The sequence below is a fragment of the Taudactylus pleione genome, unplaced genomic scaffold (genome assembly GCF_031769625.1).
Source record: "Taudactylus pleione unplaced genomic scaffold, aTauple2 ptg000054l, whole genome shotgun sequence".
NCBI lineage: Eukaryota > Metazoa > Chordata > Amphibia > Anura > Myobatrachidae > Taudactylus > Taudactylus pleione.
In genome coordinates, this window is record NW_028284456.1 from 4,782,263 (window position 1) to 4,806,744 (window position 24,482).

The 24,482-nt window shown below is 42.8% G+C and overlaps 1 protein-coding gene across 1 annotated transcript in view; it reads left to right on the plus strand.

The window, feature by feature from the left end:
• Positions 1-24,482, plus strand: part of ITGA9 (integrin subunit alpha 9) — a 512,195-nt gene that overhangs the window by 218,885 nt on the left and 268,828 nt on the right. The window contains exons 10-13 of the mRNA XM_088464409.1: positions 1,141-1,246; positions 4,298-4,392; positions 5,258-5,348; positions 10,180-10,225. Of these exons, the coding sequence (XP_088320535.1) occupies positions 1,141-1,246; positions 4,298-4,392; positions 5,258-5,348; positions 10,180-10,225 (338 nt within the window). The remainder of the gene's footprint in view (positions 1-1,140; positions 1,247-4,297; positions 4,393-5,257; positions 5,349-10,179; positions 10,226-24,482) is intronic.

A 24,482-nucleotide genomic window follows, 5' to 3' on the forward strand; every position in this document is an offset into this window, starting at 1 on the left:
ATGAAGTGGAGGAGCAATTGGGTGTTTAGTAAGTAGTGTCCAGAATATGGAGAATGCAGGTGGAGAGAGGCCACAGTGCAGTTCCTTCAAAGTAGTTTTACAGTAGTAGAGACTTCAGGTTGACTGTAATCCTACTGTTTTCTGACATCTCCTAAGATACTTGGTGATAATGTCTGTATGTCTTTGACATGATAACTTGTCCTATTACTTTATGTTTTATTTTTTTAATTTCCTAATAGTAGGTGTCCAGATAAAATGTATCCAGTAATAAGAATTTACTGTTTTCTTGATAATCTTTAAATACTGTGGAGCCAATTCAGAGTTGCATGCAAGTTGGAGCAGTTACAGGCAAATTGGGCGCATGGAGAAAAATGTGGATATTTGCCCGTTTCCAGAATTGTACGCATCTGTGCGACTGCACCACCCCTATTCATATGCTTGGTTTCATAGCCATCATCATTATCAGTGCAAGGGATCCATCTGAAAGCCGACATATCACTGTGTACACACAACTGTTTTTAGCATAGCCCTCAATTCCTTTGGCACGTCCTAAATTTAGCCTACATGCTACTGCCCAGTAACCTCCCAGTTATGCCCCTTCGGCTGCAAGTGTAGACACAACTAAATTGTGTAGAACTCTAAATGGCCTATAGCTGTGTTGTATCGGCTATACCACTTGCGTGCAACTTTGCATGGGCCACTCTGCACGCATGTTACTGTGAGATAGGTAGAGAATCATGAGAATTGTAGGTCACTAATAGTTTGCATGCTAGAGATTGCCCATCCTAGTTCTTAATAATAGTCATGTAACAACATGTTTTACTAGTTCTCAATCCTGACTTTGTCTATGTCCTTTCATGATGTATAAACACAATAGCATTTCCCTTTGTACACAGTATGATTGTCACATTTATTATTGTTTCTTATTGTAATCAGTCTCAAAGTTTTGTCACTGCCATGTGGAGATAAACTTGTCTATATATTGACAGCACCATGGTGTTAGGTAGGAAGCTTATTCTCTTCTCAGGTGTTTCCTGAACAGTGTGTGAAACCGAGCAATCACCCAGCGGGATATCCAACTATTAACTGACTCTCTGTTACTCTGCTTTCAAAAGCTCTTTTACGCATCCTGTTTTCTAGGGCGTAATGGATGAACAAATCGTGCTGAACGGAGACAATGCATACAATGCACACTTTGGGGAAAGCATGGCCAATCTTGGAGATATTGATGACGATGGCTACTCAGGTAAATTGCACACGTTGCAAGCACACTTTTTCTATTGGAATGGTGTAGAAGTGTCCTTCAAGCTGTAGTTCTATTAGTTTAGTAAAATTGTGTATATTAAGCTCATTTGCATTACAATTTCAGTTATAAGATTGCAGCAATTACTTAATAAGCAATAGCTGTAAAACCCTTGTACAGTATGTCTTTCCTCCAGCCTTACCCTAACGTAGTCCTGATTCTGATTTGGACGCTTTTCCCTATGGCCGTTACATTGTGCTTTCATGTGTTATTACAACAATCTGCCAAAGTTCCCTATGTAAGTGCAAGCCTACCCTGCCCACTGTTCTAGTGTCCGCAGACACAACCATTATCATTAGTGTCGGCACTTGCACCTGCCCCATACTGGATGCAAGAGATCCCTCAGAAACAGGCACTGTGCGTTTTGACACTCACCACTCAGAAATGCCTACTTGCGCATACACCTACTTGTGACTCCGGACAAATTGCTTTTGTTAGACAGCTGACCCTTTCATCCAAAAAGACTTTAGCATTGTGTTACTCTTTTGAATGCAGGTGAAATATTTTGGATAGTGGTAAATAAATGTTTAATTGACATCCCCACACCGCACAGCTAGCAGAGCTTTACAGATCCCAATGCATAAAAGCCAGATAAATTGTTCATGGTTGTCAGAGCAGCATCAAAAACTGTGGAGCACTGTCTGGAATGAATACAGGGGGGAATTCAATTAGACTTGTTAGTGTAACTGGTGTGAAAAAGGGTGGTAGCCGCGGGCTTTAACGCCTGGGGCTATTCAATTAGAGCCCCCTTTTCACTGAAGACCCTTTTTAACGCCCATTAAATTAATGTGTTAATGGGCTTTAACATGTCTTAATGGGCGTTAACACAGAATCCTTGAAAACTTCATGGACCTATGCGTTGACGGGTTCTTTTCACCCGTTAACAGCGTAGTTATCTGGATTTATTTTCGAGTCGGATCAGACCCGAAAAAAAATCTCTGTTAGTGCAGCCTGCGGGTTGCCTTCGGAGCTAATTGAATTGCCCCTGGGATTCAATTAGCACGTGGTAAGTTACCGTGGCTAATTGAGTTCCCCTAAGTCTGGTAATCCCCAGCTCTGCTAGTTGAGGTAACTTATATTTAATTCAATCTATCTTGTATTTAGCAGATAATGAGGACACTTGTGCTGACAATGAGTGTTACAATAGAAAACATCATCCAATTCCCAAATCACAGATCATACTTAATCAAAAGAGATCCCAGAGGGATGGTCCAGTGATAAGTGTAGGGGGTGTGGCTGTGGCATCATGATTCAAGGCATCTTGGTCCCTCCCACACGGCTTAATGTCACAAATCACAGCATCATGCTGCAGCCAATCACATCATATAACCCATGGCTACTTCGAGAAAAGGAGAGCAGTCATCTAGGAAGACAGTGATGCAGCTCTCCCCAAAATGAATGAGTCTTCCAGACATTCCGGGAGAGTAGATGAGTATGATATAGATCAATATAATAATTGTAGAAACTGTCCCGTTCCCCAATGCAGACGAAATGGAAGCCTGGGCATGCCCCAACGGGACAAATTGACAGATTGGGGCGCAGGAGTTAGGCAATCAGAGAGGACGGGGCCTGAGGGCCGAGGGCGTGGGTGGACAGAGAGTGAAGTGACCCAGTCCGTTATACTAGTATTCAAGTAAATACACAGTTTCTGTTTATAATGTTTCATTTTCTTTTCAGGTACCAAGGTATCCTGGCTGTAGTTTAGTTTAGCAATATTCACAGCACAAATGTCAGCATTTGTATTTAATTTAGGAATATTTTAACTTTAAGGAATGAGGTTTGAACTTGTAATAGTTTACAATAGCAAAAGTGACATGAGGTTTTGTTATACTTTCCTGAGACAATGTTAGTAGCAATTCAACACAGAAAGCCTGTTGCTTGCTTATCAATGCCGCCAGCTCCTTTCATGAACACACAAGCACAATTTCAAATACAGATATACTTGTGTGAAGAGGGTGTTGATTTTTTTGTCTCAATATAACACATATATTCCATTCTAGCTGGCTAGGCCTTTCAGCAACCAGGATTAAATATCTTGCGCAGATATAAAACTGCATAACTTCATGGCTTGTACCGGCACTAACCATATAGTGGAGAATGTTAAAATAAAATAATATTTTAAAAGGCACTGCAAGATATGTCCAGCTACATCCTTGCCTGTAGCGCAGCGAATTGCGCCCTGCGTGTCGCTAGACGACTCCCGCAATCGGAGACGCGCATTTGCGTCTCCATAGGCAAGGATGGGGGACACGCACTCCCCCGATCGGAGGCGCGCATTCGCGTCTCCATAGGATTGAATGGAAACGCACTCCCTCGATCAGGGACGCGCCATAGCATATAGTGGCACATAGCGTGATGCGGGAGTACGTTTGTGGTGCAATCAGCCACAATGAGCTAGGGCGCATCTGTATGTACATGATGTTACTCTCACTACGGATAATATCCAAAAACTCAACACCTTTCTTTCTTACATATATTTCATATAAGTTCATCAATAATTTGGAGCATTACTACTGCATGTTGAAAAGTGTTATATTTCAGAAAGTATTTTCTAGTTTATAAACGTTTAGCAGTATTTAGGAATTATGCACATTGTCATTGTGTTACCGGCATACTGTAGGTCAGTGGCCAATTTCAGTGATAACTGAATGCATGAATAAGAAATGGATTAAACATTAAAAACATGCTATCATCATAAATGACATTTATCTTTGTCTGCAACTGTGTGATGTAATGTAAACTAGCGTCAGTGTGTACCTATTAGGTAATCAGTGCTGTTTCCATCTAGCTGTAGAACAGGCTGGCTGTGTGAACAAGCCCAGAGAACATAGAGAAAAATATTATAACATGCATACTTATGCTACATTATGTAGCCCCTGAAGCACCAGAACTTTGAGTGAAATGAGGTTGTGTCATTATGTCCTTAGAAAATAATCCACTAATACAAATCGATGTTAAAATAATGTTTTTTATTATATTTTATTTTTGCATCAGATGTTGCAATTGGAGCACCAAAAGAAGATGATTACGTGGGAGCAGTTTACATATATCATGGGGATGCAGATGGGATTGTTCCACAGTATTCAATGGTTGGTGTTATTTTATCTTCTAAATCGAGTACTACTGCATAACAATAAATTAATTTAATTAATTGTTGGCTGTAATATATCTGTATATATATCTGTTATCTGTTCTTATTTACTATAAAACAGAATATATTAGAATATAATATATAATATTTTATTTTAATTAATGCATAACTCTAATTTCCTAGATTTTCAAGCAGCGGCAGATGGGTGATTGGGTGGAATGACCCCCCCTAGCCTGCTGCTGCACACTACTTGGATGTGTCTAGTGGGTGAGAGACAGTCAAAGGATACAGGCTGCTCTGAATGTGTTTTAAACTCTGCAGTAGCACAATGATTTATGGATGGCCATGGTTATCCACCAGTCAGAATGCAGAAGGGCCTGGGCTTTGCTATGTTACAAAGTATAATTAACTAGTAATTTGGACTTGTGGTACGCTGGGAGCCCCCCAGCCTGTTCTTGCCCCGGACTGCTATCACACTTACTCTGTGTCACTGGTGCTCCAGGGTTCCTCTCTCTTCCCCGCTCACCCCGACTGCGCATTTGTCACATTAGTGTGTCACGGCCTTGAAATCCATTGGAGGGGATGTACACAGGCTCCCACTGTGCATGACAGCGATGGGACAAACCATCCATTATTATTATATAGTATCTATATAATAGATGATGAAAGATTAAAAGTGCCATTTCAGCAGTATTATGGTGTTGCTGTTTTGAACAGGTAATGTATTCTAATTTTAAAATAATCTGCATTGAATGCGGAGTGATAGTGATGTTGTACATGAGTAAATATTACAGATTGTATATTTTATTGAAATCACATGTATTATCACTATACTGTAGTATTTTGTCACCTTTGTTATTCAGCGGCTGTCTGGAAGAAAAATTAACCCGGGTTTGAGAATGTTTGGACAGTCAATTTCTGGTGGTGTTGATATGGACAAAAATGGCTATTTAGGTAAGCTAAGAAGACAGCAATAGATATTTAAGATTATAAATGTACAATATTTTTTTTGTATTAAATAATCCATACACACTGCACAAAGCATTGCATTATTACAGATTGCCACAAACAAAAAGTATCTAAATTACTCATGACCCCAGTGTAGAGCTATCCAGATAGAAACTATTTAGTGCAGTGGTTCCCAAGCTGGGTGCCGTGGAACCCTGGGGTGCCTCAGGGCACTTGCAGGGGTGCTTTGGGTTGGTAGTCCAGTACCAAATTAAATGATTTTTGGTCAGTGTAATAGGCAAAACCCGTGCTAATGATTACCAATCAAAAATATGTGGACAAACAGAAGTGCAGCCCTATCACCAACCATATAACTGACCCTAAGGGTGACATATATACAGTATAAGCACAATTTACTTTTTTAAAATTTTTGCTGAATTTCTCAGTAAGAAACTTTTGCCCAAGGGGTGCCTCGGAAAAATGCCGATACTCTAGGGCGCCGAGATTCCAAAAAGTTTAGGAACCGCTGATTTTGTGCATTGAAATGTGCATATTTCTATGTGATGTTATGTTTCAGGGAGCTTTGTAACAAAATTGTGGATCAGGTTGCAAAACCTCAATAGCAGTTTAAGGATTTTGACTCCTATAATTAAAAGGCAGTCCAAGCAAATGATTAATTCCCTGCATTCCTATCTGACAAGCTGTTTCTCTGTTGTGTTTGAAGGTATTTTCCATTTGACAGTATTAAAACACATCAATTTAATTGCAAAATCTGCAGGCAGATAACTTAACATGATGAACATACCAATTTTCACATTGCAAAAGTTTATTTGGGTGGCGAATAATTAGAAGCACAGAACAATAACAAAGACCATTTATGGCAGGATACTGTATGCACTTGAAAAGCTTAGACCGACACACTTGTCCAGCAATCTAATATGTCTTATGCAAATGGAAACCCTCTGACCTTATTTACCCCACACTGGCTATTTTAATATGGTGTATTACTATGGATGGTATTAAACATTTGCCATGCACCAGTCAGTGTGAATCTGGCATGTATAATAGTCTTGTTTTGATTTGGTATAACACATACCTATTACCTTCATCTACATTTCATTTACCTGTTTTGTAATGCTGGTTAATGTTCCATTAGTATGGCCTAGTGTAATGCACTATATACAGATGTCACAGAGGCATCTACACTCAGCTATTAGAAGAGCCTGGAAACTTTCCATTACTGCCTGTTATTTATAAGCTGTGCCACACAAGAATCTTTCTGTTAACATCACTGACATGAATGGAGAACAATGGATTACTTAGCAGCTATAAATTAAAAACCAAGATAACTTAAGAACTGTGTTTTTTTAGTATTTACAAGTATTCATAAGCAGTGTTAACATGGGGGGGAGGGGGCAACCAACTTGCTTTTAGCTGTCATCGGCATAATGCAAATTAGACAACAAAAGCAAATGTCTGATTTGTTATTTTCAATCACTAATTAATATCTGTCCTGCCAATTATGTTAAAGATTTTTCTAAGTGCCCCTCCCCCTAGTCAGAGCCTAGGGGGTGCTACATGCTGACAGTGTCAGACTGGGGCATGAAAGGCCCACCAAGGAATGTAATGGTAGGGGCCCAAGCTAAGAGGCATGGTCTGTCACCACAGGGTGTATGGCCAAACACAACAGATGGACTTGGCCAACCATTAAAGAGGACATGCAAAAGAGTGGAGGGGTGTGTGTCAGGACCACCCACTTTGATTGGTAGGAGAGATAATCTTGGTGTAGTTTCCGTAGAAACCAATCAAGCACCCAAGTTCATCCATGATATTGCTTGACTCCTAGAGGAGGAGATGGAGCCCTCAGGAAGTAGGGCCCACTGGGGATTTCCTCTGTACCCCTGTGGGCCAGTCCGATCATGCATGCTGATGTTTTTCCCAGGACTCTGCCAGTTCTGAAATATAGAAATTTCTAATAAATTTAATTCCGTTCACCAATTCACAAATCAATTTAGTTCACCTCTTTTCTATGGGAAATACCATTCAGTAGCCATAGTTTCTTTCAACCATGATGGGGGAACTCTGGGGAAAATGGGGAAGTCCCAGCTAGTGGGAGTGGCATGCTAGTAAAATATTTTCTCTTGGTGGCAACACAGCTTTGAAGTAAAAATAGTGTTATTAATGTTGGTATTATACAGTCTTTGTCCACAAGACTGTGAGGTCCTAAATTTAAAAGTTTTTAGCTCATGCACTGCAATGTTTTCTTTTGTATGTATTAGTTCAAGGATAGTTATAGTATGGTTCATAATGAAGTTAACACAACAAGACAATGGTGATGCGCTAATAAACAAATAAATACCTGTAATATACTATGTAATAATATACTATGTAGTTCCTGAATAGCAGAAAAAATCTCAAGACACCACCAATATAATATTAATAATTTTTATAAAAATTGAATTTGTCAGTACATATAATCACATTTACCTGTTGACCTAGGTGTGCTCAGATCAGCATTTCTCTTAAATCTGTGGATGATATGTTGATTGGCAAGTTAAATAATTGAATGAAGAAGCAGGTATATAAGGACGTCCTGTCCTGTATATGATTCCTCTTTGATAAAGCCCCCATATTGGAGTGAAACCGGTCAGAGGTTTACCTGCCAGTGATTATATATTACAGTAGCTTTGCTGCCACGCTACTAAAACTGGGATCTTGTGCTGTGGAAGCCTAATAGACTGAGGGTCTCACTCAGACACGGTTGCAAGCGCTGAGCGCTCGCAACCGGGTCAATGTTAAGGCGCGTGCGCAAGCCCCGGAGCGGGAGAGAAATTCTCTCGCTCCGGAGCTCACTACAAAAGGGGCGGCTATCGATGTTGGCAGGGGGGTGGCTACACATACGGAGGCGTCCCTGACGGAACGCCTGCTGTTTTGTGGGCGGCCGCACTGACATCAGCAGTGATGTCAGTGGGGAGCTTCCTGCTCGATCAGAGCAGGAAGCTCCCTGGGGCTTGCGGTTGCCGAGACCCAACCTTAGGGTCTCGTCGCAAGCCCCGATGGTCGCGATGGTCTTGACCAACGCGACCATCACCCTGGTCGGTCGCTGAAGCTGTGGGTGGTAACCCACAGCTTAGCTAGCGACCAGGAGGCCGCACTAAAAAAAACAAGCGGCCGCCCTCATTCAGAACGAGCGCTCGCTTCTTGCGACTGCCTCTGAATGAGGGCCTGAGTCTCAAGCAGAGAGCTGGAAGCTCCATCAGCACAAACAGTATATACAAGCAGCTGTGACTCAGAACAGCTCACTTGGGATTGGGATTGTGCATTGGAAACTCCCTTGGTTATCAGCTGCACACTTGAAACACCGACCGAACCCCCACTACTTACCAGGAGTGTCCACCGTGAGCATGCTTAATAGGAGGTGCGTCCTTCCAAACTCAGCGGATTGTTCATGGGATTCTGCAACTAGGTATCGATGTGGTGAGAGACGGAGATAACAGTGTGCGCACTTCTGTCATACAGAGCTTTATATATATATACATTATTGGATTTTCCACATGTCATTAATTTAACAAGAGACTGCTTCAGGCATCAAAGATCCAGTGATTCATTTCTATTAGAGGCAGTATATTTTATATATTTAATTTCTCAGGAGTGTATTTGAGTCTTTCTATATTGGATAAATGTGATTATTTATAAGTGTAAATGTGATTATATTGTATGTACTGACATTTTTATAAGGGAAGCAATCGGGAAGCTGACTGCCTAAATGCCGGCAGTCGGCTTCCCGACTGTCATTTCCCGGCAAGGGTGAAATGCCGGGCGTCTAAAGGTAGACGCCCGCATTTCCCCGACGCCGGGAGACCGGCGCCCGGTATCCCGATCATAGTGATGCCGGGCGCCGCGAGCGGACAGCCGCGGGGGGGGGGGGAGAGGGTTAGGTTTAGGGCTCCCGGGGGGGACTTAGGGTTAGGCACCCCCCCGGGAGGGTTAGGGGGAGGGAGGGTTAGGGTTAGGCACCCCCGGGGGGGACTTAGGGTTAGGCACCCCCCCGGGGGACTTAGGTTTAGGCAGCGGGGAAGGGGGTGGTTAGGGTTAGGCACTTAGAGGGGGGATTAGGGTTAGGCACTTCGGGGGGAAGTTAGGTTTAGGCACCCCAAAGGAGGGTTAGGGTTAGGGGGGTTAGGTTAGTATATACTCACCTATCCACGATTGGGTTTCCAGTGCTGTCGGGCTTCCGCTGCTTCTAACTCTACTTTTGTCGGGCTGCCGCTGACGGGAATCGAACCATTCCTTTTTATAAAGATTATTAATATTATATAGGTGGTTTCTTGAGAATTGTTTCTGCCTTTTCAGGAACTACATATTATATTATTTGTTTATTAGCGCATCACCATTGTCTTGTTGTGGTATCTCTATATTAGCGGTGGGCAAACACAAGCCCATCGGGTGAATTTGCAGCTGTTATTTATAATATTGTATTCATTGATTAGCGCCCAGTCTTTTTGTTTTTCTGTTTATGCATAATGAAGTTAAGACAACAATGACAAGCTCAGTATACAGTACATGTAGATAGAAAATGTGTTCTACTGTACATGTAGATAGAAATTGTATTATACTGTACATGTAGATAGAAAGTGTATCAATGATCACTTTTGGTTTAGAATTATGTAACTGCTTTAATCTATCAGGGAGGCTGTGACTTATGGTCTCCTTATCAACCAATGGCACCATTAAAATTAACAGAGAGACTAATGAGCTACTTAGTAACCTATGAGGTCAGGTTGCTCCTATATCATATCATTACACATATTTTATGGCTGATCATTTGTTCTTTCAGATGTGACCATCGGGGCTTTTATGTCAGACAGTGTAGTGCTACTAAGGTAAGAAACATTCCTCTGCGTCATTTTACCAAATTTGGAATGACAATGTGATCTACTGTAAATAGCCAGTTGTGGCTGTTTCTCTGTTAGAACAGAATTGTGTTCAAATTTGTGGACTTAAAAAATGTGCACTTCAAAAAATGCAATTTATGCATAGGCAACGCTGCAAACAAATTGCAAGATTCCTGCAGATCTGCACCATGAGCATTGCTCGGGGATTATGTAAGCCATTACATCATCACACATCAGATACTGTACACTTACACCTACTTTTTAAAATTTTACTTTTGATAGTGAAATACACAATAACATTTTAAAAATGAATGTCAAATACAGCCAAAATGTTGCTAAAACATGCCCACAAAATCATATAAAGTGGCTTCAGAAGTGAGTCTGCACCAAGCCAATCAGAAGTGGCTAGTTTTTACTGGTGACCGTTATCATCATCAATGTATATACACCAGCACTCATACACCTACAAACCAGTCCTCATATACCTACAAACCAGTCCTCATACACCTACAAAAAAGTCTTCATATACCTACAAACCAGTCCTCAGACACCTACAAATGATGCAGATACTGACAAATTTATATACAGTACGTGCTTGTGTGGGTCTGTATCTGTTTGCAATTATGCAAACACACCCTTGCTGTACTCAGCCAATCAGTGGCGTCCCTGCCTCTGGTGACACCAGGTGCAGGCAAGCCGCGCAGCATCAAAAAGTGGGTGTGGCCTCGCAGTCAGGACATGGCCTCGCGGTAGGGGATGTGGCCTTGTGGCCCGAACCCCTCGTTTTTGTCACTCCTGGGGTCCCGGAGATGCGGACTGCCCCATGGACCAGTCTTTTTGCAGTGCCAGCTCACTAACTGTGTCAGGAACAGTGTGCTGCACGTAATGCTACAGTGCAGCACCCGGGCTCCAGTTACTGAGGAAGAGTTAGCACTTTAGTGTATCCCTAGGTGGGTGACACCCGGGTGCATCCCGAACCCCACTTGTGACACCACTACAGCCAATGTTAGACCATCCCTTCCCTCCCCTGTTCTGTTTCTCATGTCGCAAAGCGGTGCAAGGCAAGCCTTAAGGCGCTGCAGAACACTTGTGGCTCCATATACATTAGTGAGTGCAGTCCGCACTACACAGTAGCAAGCACGCCGCCACCGCCGGGTAGTACACTCGTACTACCCGGTGGCGGTGTGTTTATTTTAGCAGCCAATGAGAGTCAGACAGACTTTGATTGGCTACTGCACCCACTCCCGGAGCCGGCCTGGAGCTCACTCACATTCCGGCTCCCGCAGTGGGTGATGGGAGAGACGTCATGAAGTCTCTCCCATAGTGCAGAGCATGACGGGAGGACAGAGAAGCGGACAGCTTCAGGCACGCGGATTCAGGTAAGTGTTTTTCTTTTTTATTTTGTGTCTTTGTCCTATATACGGTATGTAAGGGGCACTGCATAGGGGGGCTACTACTGGGGGCACAATATAAGGGGCACAACTGGTGGCACTGCATAGGGGGGCTACTACTGGGGGCACAATATAAGGGGCACAACTGGTGGTACTGCATAGGGAGGGCCACTACTGTGGGCACTATATAAGGGGGTACTGCATAGGGGGGCCACTTCTGGGTCACTGTATAAGGGGCACTACTGGGGGCACTGCATGGGGGGACCACTACTGGGGGCACTATAAAATGGGCACTGCATAGGGGGGACCTATACTGGAGGCACTGTATTAGGGGCACTACTGGGGGCACTGCATAGGGGACCACTACTGGAGGCACTAAATAGGAGGGGGCACTGCATAGTGGGGACTACTACTGGGGGCACTATAATAAGGGGCACTACTGTGGATACTGCATAGGGGGGCACTATATAAGGGGAACTACTGGGGGTCCTGCATAGGGGGTGCACAGTATAAGGGACACTACTGGGGGCTCTGCATAGGGGGACCACTACTGGAAGCACTGCATAGGGGGGACTACTTCTGGGGACACTATAAGGGGCACTACTGGGGGGAAGGGGGGGTCTTTAATAAATTATGCTGCCTGTATTTATTTGGCTGCTGCATTCAAGTTATTTAGTGACAGAGGTGTGTGTATCTGTCTGTGTGTGTCAGTGTCAGTCAGTCTGTGTGCACCCTGTCATAGGCTGAGTGGTATATTCTACTATAGTGGTTCTAAATCCTGTGTAAGCTGTTTCTCTTTCTCTCTCTCTCTCTCTCTCTAGATATTTTTTTTTTCTTCTATTATTTGTGGCTAGATGTTTTTTCATTGGTTCGGTAATTCAGGATTTGGAACCCCCCCTTTCAAAAAACTGCGTTTGCCACTGACACCAACAGTGCAATGAGTTGCAGTGAAGAGTATAATGTAGTTACTTTGACTAGTTAATGCTGCTCACATAGTACATTGCTTTAGCTGATACTGCATAAATGTATGTACATTTTCACATATTTATTTCAACAAGTGGTGCTGGATATTTATTACAGTTATTTACAGTATTTAGTGCACACATATTATGCAGCACTTTACAGAGAATATTGTAGACATTCACATTAGTCCCTGTACCAGTGGAGCTTACAATCCATATTCCCTATTGCATGGATACACACATACACATCAGGGATAATTTTTGTCAGAAGCCAACCTATCAGTATACTTTTGGAGTATTTAATATTTTCAACTTGTCCTTCCTTATCCTAACCTGTAACTTATTTGCACATTGAAGAACTAGTCTACTTAACTAAATGTTTTATTTTGTGCCATTGTAATAAGATATGTTGTCCTTTGGTATTGTCTTTGACATTGATTAAAGATTAGGCTTGACCCGAAAAACTCTTCCCCATGCTGTCTTATGATTATCCATGTGCTTTCACAAATTCCAATGTCACATTTAATTGTTGCTGCAAATAATTTATTTTCTTGTAAAGTGTATACAAATGTTACCGGCAAATATAAAAAAGACAAGGAAAGGTATATACGTACTGGATGTAATTGTAGGGTACATTTTTTTTTTTTTTTTAAATACAAATGTGGAACAATTCTTTAAATAATGACTTTACCTTCCTTCATTTGTCATATGGAATAATCCAGTTAAAGGATCATACTGTATCGCTAGAACCTCAGGAGCCCGAATTCCAGGAAAAAATGCATTATTAAGTATTTTCATTGTCAATATTCAGAGCTGTCTAAGATGAGACATATGGAATCCATTTGAATGTCAAAAGAATATAGTATATACATTATGTACTTCACTTTGGACCTGATTCAGAGATGGACGCAATGTTTACGCAGTGGAGTGATTATTGGTCGTCTGAGCATACATCTGAGTCGCATTGCACATGCGACAAGTGTCATTACCAATGTGACCGCAATTAGGATTTATTTGCAAAGTGATTCACAGGCAGAAACTGTTTGTGGGCGGCAACTGGGAGATGGTGACTGAAACGCAGGCATATTGCAACCGTTTTCAGTGCATGTCTCTGCCTGTGACTGCGATCCCGTATCCAGTGAAAATGAGTCCGGCGTTTCATCTCTGGCGGTCATTCTGCGGTACTATAGGGTTACTCAGAAGTCTTATAAAGGACTGATTTGCAGAAGAGCTGCGGTTTGTATGCAGTCGCTTGGATTGGCGAAGACGCCGATGGGCTTTGCATTACAAATCACAATGGTTGCAACATTTGCATGTTTTCACACAGCCAATGCGTACAATTTCTCTTTTGTTAAAACTCGGCTGCATAACACGCTGCTGCATAACACGCTGCTGCATAACACACTGCTGCATAAAACACTGCTGCATAACACACTGCTGCATAACACACTGCTGCATAACCCGCTGCTGCATAAAACGCTGCTGCATAACACGCTGCTGCATAAAACGCTGCTGCATAACACGCAGCTACATAACACGCTACATACTGTAACACGCAGCTACATAACACGCTGCTACATAACACGCTGCTGCATAACACGCTGCTGCATAATACGCTGCTGCATAACACACTGCTGCATAACACTCTGCTGCATAACACACTGCTGCTTAACATGTAAGGACCTCATTCAGAGCCGCTCGCAAAATGCGAGCGCTCGCTCTGAATGAGGGCGGCCGCATCTCTAAAATGAGCCGGCCTCCTGGCCGCTCGCTAAGCTGTGGGTGACCACCCACAGCTTTAACGAGTGGCCAGGCTGATGGTCGTGATGGTCAAGACCATCGTGACCATCGGGGCTTGCGACGAGACTCTTGTGGTAGGGTCTTGTCTGCCGCAAGCCCCAGTGAGCTTTTGGCTTGTGATGTCAGTGGGGCCGCCAACAAAAACGGCAGGCGTTCCGTCTGTTTGACAAGCCACCCCCCGCTCCACCTACAAAACGGTGCGAGCTGTCGATCACCATCGACAGCCGCCCCTTTTGTAGTAAGCCCCGGAGCGAGAGAATTTCTCTCTCGCTCCGGGGCTTGCTCGTGCGCAAGGCCTCTACATCGACCCGCTTGCGAGTGCATCGGCGCTTGTGAGCGGGTCTGAATGAGACCCTAAATGCAAACTTGATAAAAGATGGATAAGTTCTGTTTTCATTGAGCTGAAACTTAGCACAATTCAGTGTGAATGAGAAGGATAGTTTGTGTAATAGGTAACAATGTTGGCTACTCTGTACTTCTTCCGTTATTTTATGACTAACCATGCCTGGAAAATTTTAGCAATCAAAGAGATTATGGGGGGAGCGTTATTAGCCACGTTAAGCGACTTTTTCTCGAAAAACGGATTACCATGCGACTAGATATTTATCGTGCAATCCTATTAGCCGCGGTTTTCGTGGGTGCAAATTTTACATAGCTTTTATCTCTAATTAGTTATCATCACCTCTGGAGCAGTTGATAAATTGGGAAAAATCCCTATCCCTATTTTATGATCGAAATGTTGGGACTTGGGGCCTGAATCAGACATGAGAATAGAGTAAAGGAATGTACACACTAGACGATATGCTCCCTGAGCGATATCACCTGCCAGGGTGTGCTCAATGTCATTCATGACATTGAGCACACCCGCTGAACGATATCATTAATGATATCGTTCAGCGCCGGGCTCTCTCCCCCATTCCCCAACATGCAGCAACCTGACGATATCGTCAGGTTGGCCTGCATGTTTGCTCGATGAACGACAATGACGAACGACCCGTGGGAACGCGCATTCATCGTTTTGGTGTTAAAAAATGGACGATATAGTGAACGATAACGATATCGCTATCGTTCAGTCGTCCACTTTATCGCCCAGTGTGTCCGCACCTTAAGACAACAAGTAACTGTGTAACTGGACAAACTATGTTGGAATGCTTTCGGCAGCATGGCATCGCATGGCAGATTGAGCTGCGGGAGTGCGCCTTGTTTGTGGTTAAGTTCATACACAGTGAACGATTTGAACGATGTATTGTTCAATGATATCATTATCGTTCATAAAAATCATCCATTTTGTGCCTAAACCTAAACTCCCCCCTTACTGCCTAACCCTAATCCCCCCCAGTGGTGCCTAACCCCCCTGCCAAGCCTAACCCTAACTCCCTGCCCCCTGCAGACCTGACCCTCCACCCCCTATACCCACCCCCACAAATATCTCCAAGAAAATGGCTGCTGCGTAATATTCCTGGAGACCTGCACATGCACAGTAGGCTTTGGCACAGCATCAATGTCTATGCACTTGCACTGCTGACTAGAGAGGAAGGGACCTGGGTGGAGACTGTATATGGGCCTTCCTCTCTCTTAATATGTCCCTGGCTAGTAAAGAGTTAACACAAGGCATCCAAGTGAATTCAAATGCATCTGGGCAATCACAAGTCATATACGTTCATTTATGTTTTATTTTTCCCCTCTGAGTGTTGGTGGCAATGAATTCCCCCTCTGTGAGTGTTGGTGGTAATGAATTCCCCCTCTGTGAGTGTTGGTGGCAATGATTCCCCCTCTGTGAATGTTGGTGGTAATGAATTCCCCCTCTGTGAGTGTTGGTGGTAATGAATTCCCCCTCTGTGAGTGTTGGTGGCAATGAATGTCCCCTCTGTGAATGTTGGTGGCAATGAATTACCCCTCTGTGAGTGTTGGTGGCAATGAATTACCCCTCTGTGAGTGTTGGTGGCAATGAATTCCCTCTCTGCGAATGTTGGTGGCAATGAATTCCCCCTCTGTGAGTGTTGGTGGCAATGAATTCCCCCTCTGTGAGTGTTGGTGGCAATGAATTCCCCCTCTGTGAGTGTTGGTGGTAATGAATTCCCCCTCTGTGAGTGTTGGTGGCAATGATTCCCCCTCTGTGAATGTTGGTGGTAATGAATTCCCCCTCTGTGAGTGTTGGTGGTAATGAATTCCCCCTCTGTGAGTGTTGGTGGCAAAGAATTCCCCCTCTGTGAGTGTTGGTCACGATGAATTCCCCCTCTGAGTGTTGGCGGCAATGAATTCCCCCTCTGTGAGTGTTGTCGGCAATGAATTCCCCCTCTGTGAGTGTTGGTGGTAATGAATTCCCCCTCTGTGAGTGTTGGTGGCAATGAATTCCCCCTCTGTGAATGTTGGTGGTAATGAATTCCCCCTCTGTGAGTGTTGGTGGTAATGAATTCCCCCTCTGTGAGTGTTGGTGGTAATGAATTCCCCCTCTGTGAGTGTTGTGGCAAAGAATTCCCCCTCTGTGAGTGTTGGTCACGATGAATTCCCCCTCTGAGTGTTGGCGGCAATGAATTCCCTCTCTGTGAGTGTTGGCGGCAATGAATTCCCCCTCTGTGAGTGTTGGTGGCAAAGAATTCCCCCTCTGTGAGTTTTGGTGGCAATGAATTCCCCCTCTGTGAGTGTTGGTGGCAATGACTTCCCCCTCTGTGAGTGTTGGTGGTAATGACTTCCCCCTCTGTGAGTGTTGGTGGTAATGACTTCCCCCTCTGTGAGTGTTGGTGGCAATGAATTCCCCCTCTGTGAGTGTTGGTGGTAATGACTTCCCCCTCTGTGAGTGTTGGTCACGATGAATTCCCCCTCTGAGTGTTGGCGGCAATGAATTCCCTCTCTGTGAGTGTTGGCGGCAATGAATTCCCCCTCTGTGAGTGTTGGTGGCAAAGAATTCCCTCTCTGCGAATGTTGGTGGCAATGAATTCCCCCTCTGTGAGTGTTGGTGGCAATGAATTCCCCCTCTGTGAGTGTTGGTGGCAATGAATTCCCCCTCTGTGAGTGTTGGTGGTAATGAATTCCCCCTCTGTGAGTGTTGGTGGCAATGATTCCCCCTCTGTGAATGTTGGTGGTAATGAATTCCCCCTCTGTGAGTGTTGGTGGTAATGAATTCCCCCTCTGTGAGTGTTGGTGGCAAAGAATTCCCCCTCTGTGAGTGTTGGTGGTAATGAATTCCCCCTCTGTGAGTGTTGGTGGCAATGAATTCCCCCTCTGTGAATGTTGGTGGTAATGAATTCCCCCTCTGTGAGTGTTGGTGGTAATGAATTCCCCCTCTGTGAGTGTTGGTGGTAATGAATTCCCCCTCTGTGAGTGTTGTGGCAAAGAATTCCCCCTCTGTGAGTGTTGGTCACGATGAATTCCCCCTCTGAGTGTTGGCGGCAATGAATTCCCTCTCTGTGAGTGTTGGCGGCAATGAATTCCCCCTCTGTGAGTGTTGGTGGCAAAGAATTCCCCCTCTGTGAGTGTTGGTGGCAATGAATTCCCCCTCTGTGAGTGTTGGTGGCAATGACTTCCCCCTCTGTGAGTGTTGGTGGTAATGACTTCCCCCTCTGTGAGTGTTGGTGGCAATGAATTCCCCCTCTGTGAGTGTTGGTGGTAATGACTTCCCCCTCTGTGAGTGTTGGTGGCAATGAATTCCCCCTCTGTGAGTGTTGGTGGCAATGAATTCCCCCTCTGTGAGTGTTGGTGGCAATGAATTCCCCCTCTGTGAGTGTTGGTGGCAATGAATTCCCCCTCTGTGAGTGTTGGTGGCAATGACTTCCCCCTCTGTGAGTGTTGGTGGTAATGACTTCCCCCTCTGTGAGTGTTGGTGGCAATGAATTCCCCCTCTGTGAGTGTTGGTGGTAATGACTTCCCCCTCTGTGAGTGTTGGTGGCAATGAATTCCCCCTCTGTGAGTGTTGGTGGCAATTCATTTTGTGAGGATTGTCATTAGCTGATTTTTTCGAACCATAACACTGCTACAGTCTTGTCTGCAGATATTACATTTGTCGCTATGTCTCAATGTATAGAATATCTTATAACATTACGGCTTACAGCTCTTTTTTTTTAATATAGAAAATTAATTTCACTTCTACTGAAACATTAATGTCTGAGATCTACCAGATTACTATGTATTCTACCTTTGATCAATCCTGTGAGCTTTGTTCTTCAGACATGCTAAATTTGATTTACCTTACATTTTGGTCCAAGGGAGTTAAATGTTTGTAGAAAGGCATGAATTGCATTAGCCTTACCCTTGAGATTACTATAGTGAATCTGACTTTTCTAATTTATGCAATTTTTCTTTCTATCCGATACAAGCGAACTATTACGGAAATTGAGTTTCATTAAGCAACTATATTCTCTGGGGTGCGAGCACTTGGAAGACAGCCAGGTTCTTTGTCATTGGCTCCCTGACCTCTACCCTTCCTTGTGATACGGATGATGCAAAGGGATGTTGACAACAATACACTATGGGAAACATAACTAAATGCCGGGATGCTATAAAATTGTTGTTCTACTTTATTTCACAACAAGCTGATATGATGTGTTCAAATACATGTAACTAATTCTCTATCATTACATCACACTGTGAAACCATGTAACATATAGGTAATTTAATTTCTGTTTAGAAAGCTCCCAGGATTATGATTTTTTTTAACTCACTTTATATACATACCAAAACATTGCATACAAATGGTATTAGACTTATACAAAACCTTCACCCAACATGATTGAGCAATATATTTTTGGAAGAACAATAAAATAACGGTGATTAGAATGATAAACCTAATCACAACACATGTTGAATCTGTTTTTCAACTTTGGGGGAACCTGGGAACACAGGAGAAAGTATGAGAATATGTGACATTGAATGAGTGGTGACCTGCAACAATGGGATCATGGGAAGGAAAAATTAAAGGACTCAGGTGACTCGTTATTAGATTCCTATTACTGAATTAATGTCAATTAAAGTAAGAAATCCAGGGCTCCCAAGTTTTAGTTGAAGAATTTGAGTTGTCATGGCCGTTAGCTGCAGTATAACAGATCCTTTTGAGATCTGATTTAAACAAGGGTGGATTGGGAGATTCTAGTTCCCTGCTAAGGGGTATATTCAATTAGCCGCGAAAAGTCGGAAAGGTTTCGCCTGCCGTACTTTTTGCCGACTTCGCTTGTTTTGGAGGTGAAAAGTTTTCGCAAGGTGGCCTTGCTTTTCGCCCTATTCAATTCCAAAAGACGCGAAAAAGTGACCCGGCATAACTCAAACAGGAGAAAAGTGCTGTCAGATTTGGGGAAACTAGCCTTGCACCCCCCAAAAGATGCACTAACATTGGGGATCAATGTAGATGCCCCCGAATAGCCCTGCTGAAGCTACTGTATTTGGGATACTTAAATGCTCTAAATAGCTGGTAATTAGCGTCTTTGCACAAGTGGTGAAGAATAGCATTTAGCAGGGAGTTTTTTTTGAGAAAATAAGTAGTCCCAGCAAATTTGGGGTACATGGACAGGGGTGCAAGCATGGTTTAAAATCTCAAAAGTGAAGTTTTAAAAAACCTAAAAAACGCACCTTCAGAAAGCACCTACAATCAAAAAAACACCTCCACCATAGCTGCATAAGCGTATTTCGCTAGTTTTTAAGTTTGTACCCCAACTTTGTACTTTTTGCCCCCTTTTTCAGTAATTTTTTGGGGTGTTCTTTAACTTTTTTTTTTTTTGATGCAGTTAACCTTCAGTGGCCTGTCCCAAGGATGCAGGGTAGTTTCCCCACCTTTGCACCCCAAAACACCAACTCTGCACTTTTCTCCGCCTGCTTTCATAGGCCAATCTTTTTTGCCTATTCCAATGCAGTAACTTTCCGCGTAGGCGAAAAGTCTTTGGAATTGAATATGGGGATAAGTTTTCACCTGGTGAAATGACGTCATCAGCTAAACTTTTACGCCGAAAACCGCTTATCGCGGCTAATTGAATATGCCCCATAGCAGCAGATTGCCTGGGTAACTTAATGCCGTCTTAGTTTATTCTGATGGCCTGTAGCTACATGCATCCCCAGTAGTGAGAGGAAGAATCTGGGAGAGAGATGGATGTCTGCATTCAAAATAGAATTTAACAGAATCTTGATTTTTCATTCCAAAAGGCTGGAATTTTGAGCCAGAGGAACCAAATGTGGATGAATAAGCCCTCTGCTGAGCATTCCTCTAGCGGCACTTGAAACATCTGGGCTACTTTTATGTAGTCTTGTGGGCACATAGTGCTGGCGATACAGGAGTTTAGATCTGTTTTCTTTAATTTTGACACAAATGGAAATGGAGGTTGTGCTCCAGGTTTCCAGACCCATTTTTTATCTGAGAAAGGAAGTGAGGAAAATTTGCTTTGAGTAATTGATGTTTGTTGAACTGTACTTAGGTATTTCATTTTGGTTTGGTGCCATTTAAAAGAGAACCTCTGTTCTAATGAGGCCTTTGTCTCAATTTTTTATTAATATTATAATCCGAATGGGAGTATTAAATATTTATACTAGCTGTTGCCCGCGGCTTCGCCCATGATGAAATCGCTTCTCCCAACATTTTTTTTATTTGAGGTGTTCAAGTTTTATTGCTTTGCATGGGGGCCCCGTCGCAGGCGCGCCTTCACCCACCACTCACACCAGTGTCACTGGCCACTGTGTGCCCTGCGTACAGACTGCTATGTAGCCTATAATTTCCAAGTGAACGCGGGCCCAAAGCACCTCTCCCCCAAGCCCTTACCAGCCACGCATATGGTGCTACACCTAACTTTTGTATTGATTATGTCAATAAATAATGTTTTTGTTTTTGCTTAGATTTTACTTGACGAATAAAGATGAAACAAAGTGCAGGTTATTTCTAGGAGTTCCCACTACAAAAATGATGCAGTTTTCATGAAATAAGTTCAGTAGTTTTTGCGCCAATTGGACCGACCAGACAGCCACAACATTCTTATTATATTTGTATAGATGTAATCAAAATATATTTGCCTTAATTAGCCCAGATGTGTGCAGTGAGGGGTTCTATCAATAGTGCACATAATCATAGCATAACAATTAAACCAGAGAGAAGGGGCAACCATGTTTTGTACCACTTGGAGAAAATGAGTGAAGATGAGGACAGCCCATTGACAAATGCTATTACTTTGGGGAAACAATACTGTATAAAGCTGAAATACCAGTTATAACTTATCCAGTGGATACCATAGACCCTAGCACTAGAGCCAAGAAGCACAATATAGGCTTTTTCAGCAACCGAATTCGCCAAAGATCATTAACATAGCGTTAACATGTATAGAATAAATAAGGTCAATAGCTCATGCCTTGTCTGCCAAGGAAAAACAGACCTTGTCAGGATAAATAAGGGAAGGAAGTATAGGATTTTATCTAAGTTGTTTGCATTCAGTAAAGATATTGGCTATAGTATATTTTGAGCAGAGGGAGGGATCTCGACCTGTTTAGAGATATCAACAATAAATACAATCAAGAAGGTGGCACGAAGGCTGCTCGTTCCAAAACTTGATCAAAATGACTTATCACCGGAGCTAAAATGGGCAAGATGTCTATATACTATTGGTAGGTAAACCTGTGCATGCCAGGAGCTGAGGAGGACTTTAGAGCTTTGACCACTCAACGCTTTCTACTAGTGTAATGTTGGTGTTTAGCCATCCACATTGCTTAGATCTCTGAGAGGAGACCAGTAGGTACATTTATTAAGAATCATGTTTGACTTCGAAAGCAAATCGCCGGAACGATTTAGACTCAAAATTACGGATTTACTAAGCAGCATATTCTGCTGTCTATTTAAATCTGATTGTAATACTCATCGGTTTCTACCGTGTGCAATTTCAGTGGGATTGCCCCGTTTACAATAGACTCTGCTGACAAATAGAAGCATTAATCCGCTGCAGTCTATTGCCATCTAAAGTCTATGTGATTTCAAAAAGAGACAGTGGCCAGCAATTTGAGGCGGTGTGCATGGTTAATTGTTAGTTTAATTTTAAGTTTTAGAACATTGAAGAATAATGCATGTAAGTAAATTCAAAAACAAGCGGTGCAAATGCATGCAGGGAAAATACTGGCAGCTATTGCATGTAGCACACAAATACAGGGCAATCACATTATCACAGTGTAACAATATGGTTCGGGACCAGAGGTTAGGTCCAAGGGCATACTTTCTGGCTTTCTGGCTGCCCCCTCCTTCAATGCCGAGATTACCGGCATTATAAATCAGGGGGGGCGAGGCTATGATTATGTGATACAGCACAAATCACATCATTGCCCCCTCCCCTCAAGACTGCCCACTTTTGCCAGGTTAGTGGGTGGAAGTTTGGGGGTGGGGGGAGCGTTAGGTGCAGAGGGTGGAGGCCAGTCTTGAAGACTTGCCCTCTCTTGTGGGTGGCCGTGAGTGCCACACGATTTTCAGGAGCCTCCCAGCTGTTCTGGGAGAGTAGGCAACTAAGGTCCAAGGGACAAGTGTGAGGGGTGTGACAATGAAGTTTGTATCATCATCATTGTGTTTTTGGGACAGGGCCATGAGGATGCAATTAGCATTATCATGCCCCGCTCAATGCTACATAATGATGCAAATTGCAAATGTGATTATGTGCCCCTCCCATTTCACAAGAAAAAGAAGGGGGATCCGGCAATGTAGCCTAATCCGCCATGAGTTTGGGACTAACCCAGACATTCCGGAAGACTAGGCAAGTATGGTTTACATTGTCCTACATGCAGAGAAAAACTGCATCTTCTGTCTGGATTTACTCCTTCCTCTAAATCAGGCCCATTGTGTGGATTATGTGACCTGAAAGGAATGAATGACCGTATCTATAGTCAGTGTCGGACTGGGTCTTGAAGGGCCCACTGGGGGCAATAAAGGGATAGGGTCCATACTTAGGGATATGGCCAGTTTTTAACCAGGGTGCCTTTAAAATTATATATATATATAGTAAACACTGCTAGTTCATGCATGATAATATACTTTATCTGATCAATAACAGCAATGCATTGTAGAAAATACACAGTATGTGCAGTATAATGTATAATTCAAGTGCACAGTCTGGAACTTGATCCCTAGAGCAGGTGGTGGGGCCCTCCGGGGGTTTCCCCTGTACCCTTATGGGCCAGTCCAACCCTGTCTATAGTTAGTATTGGATCAGCAAATATCAACATAATTCTTTGGCAAATTGACATTGCTTTAGAATACAAATTTCACTTGGGTGCATATCTGCGCATTAATTAGTATTGCCTCGGAACATTGTTTAAGTATGGTCATCACTCATACACATCTACAGTGTGTAATAGGTCAGTATATCAATTGCTTTTCTGTCTGGTCTGTAATGAGTAGTTACAAAACTAATTGAATATATTGCTTCCAGCTTACATGGAGTAGTATAGATTTATTTGACAATGTTTGCCCACTTTGCTGAAGATGTTTTACTAACCATTATGAAAGAATCATGGAAATAAGTTACAATTTAATATTTTAAAATTAGATATTTGTATTACTATTATGATATGGAAACTGTGTATTACTCAAATATTACTTTTTTATTTAGTTTAAAAAAAAATGATATGGCAATGCAATGGAAGCTATACCCTGATCACAATGTAAATAAAGTATATTTAGCAATATTTTCTAGAAATAAGGGTTTAGTGTACATTACTTGGGCTTTTCTGTTACCCCATCAGCCCTCTCATTAGACTATACTATAACATATACTGGGGCAGATGTATGAAGCTCTCGAAAGTGATACAGTGGAGAGTGATAAACGACCAGCCAATCAGCTCCCAACTGTTATGTTACAGGCTGTATTTGAAAAATGACAGATGGGAGCTGATTGGTTGGTCGTTTATCACTCTGCACTTTATCACTTCCCAGAGCTTCATACATCTGCCCCATTGTATGCAGCACTGATTTACTGTATGGGGTGACATAAATTATCTTATATATTTTATTTTGTCTATAATCTATCTGATTCTAAACAAAATTGCATAGTAACAAGTAGGCAATAAACAAAGGTAACTCTGTATTATGTTGTGTTCTGTTTGTTCTGTATTATTATACATTATCCTAAACAAGATTTCATAGTAACAAGT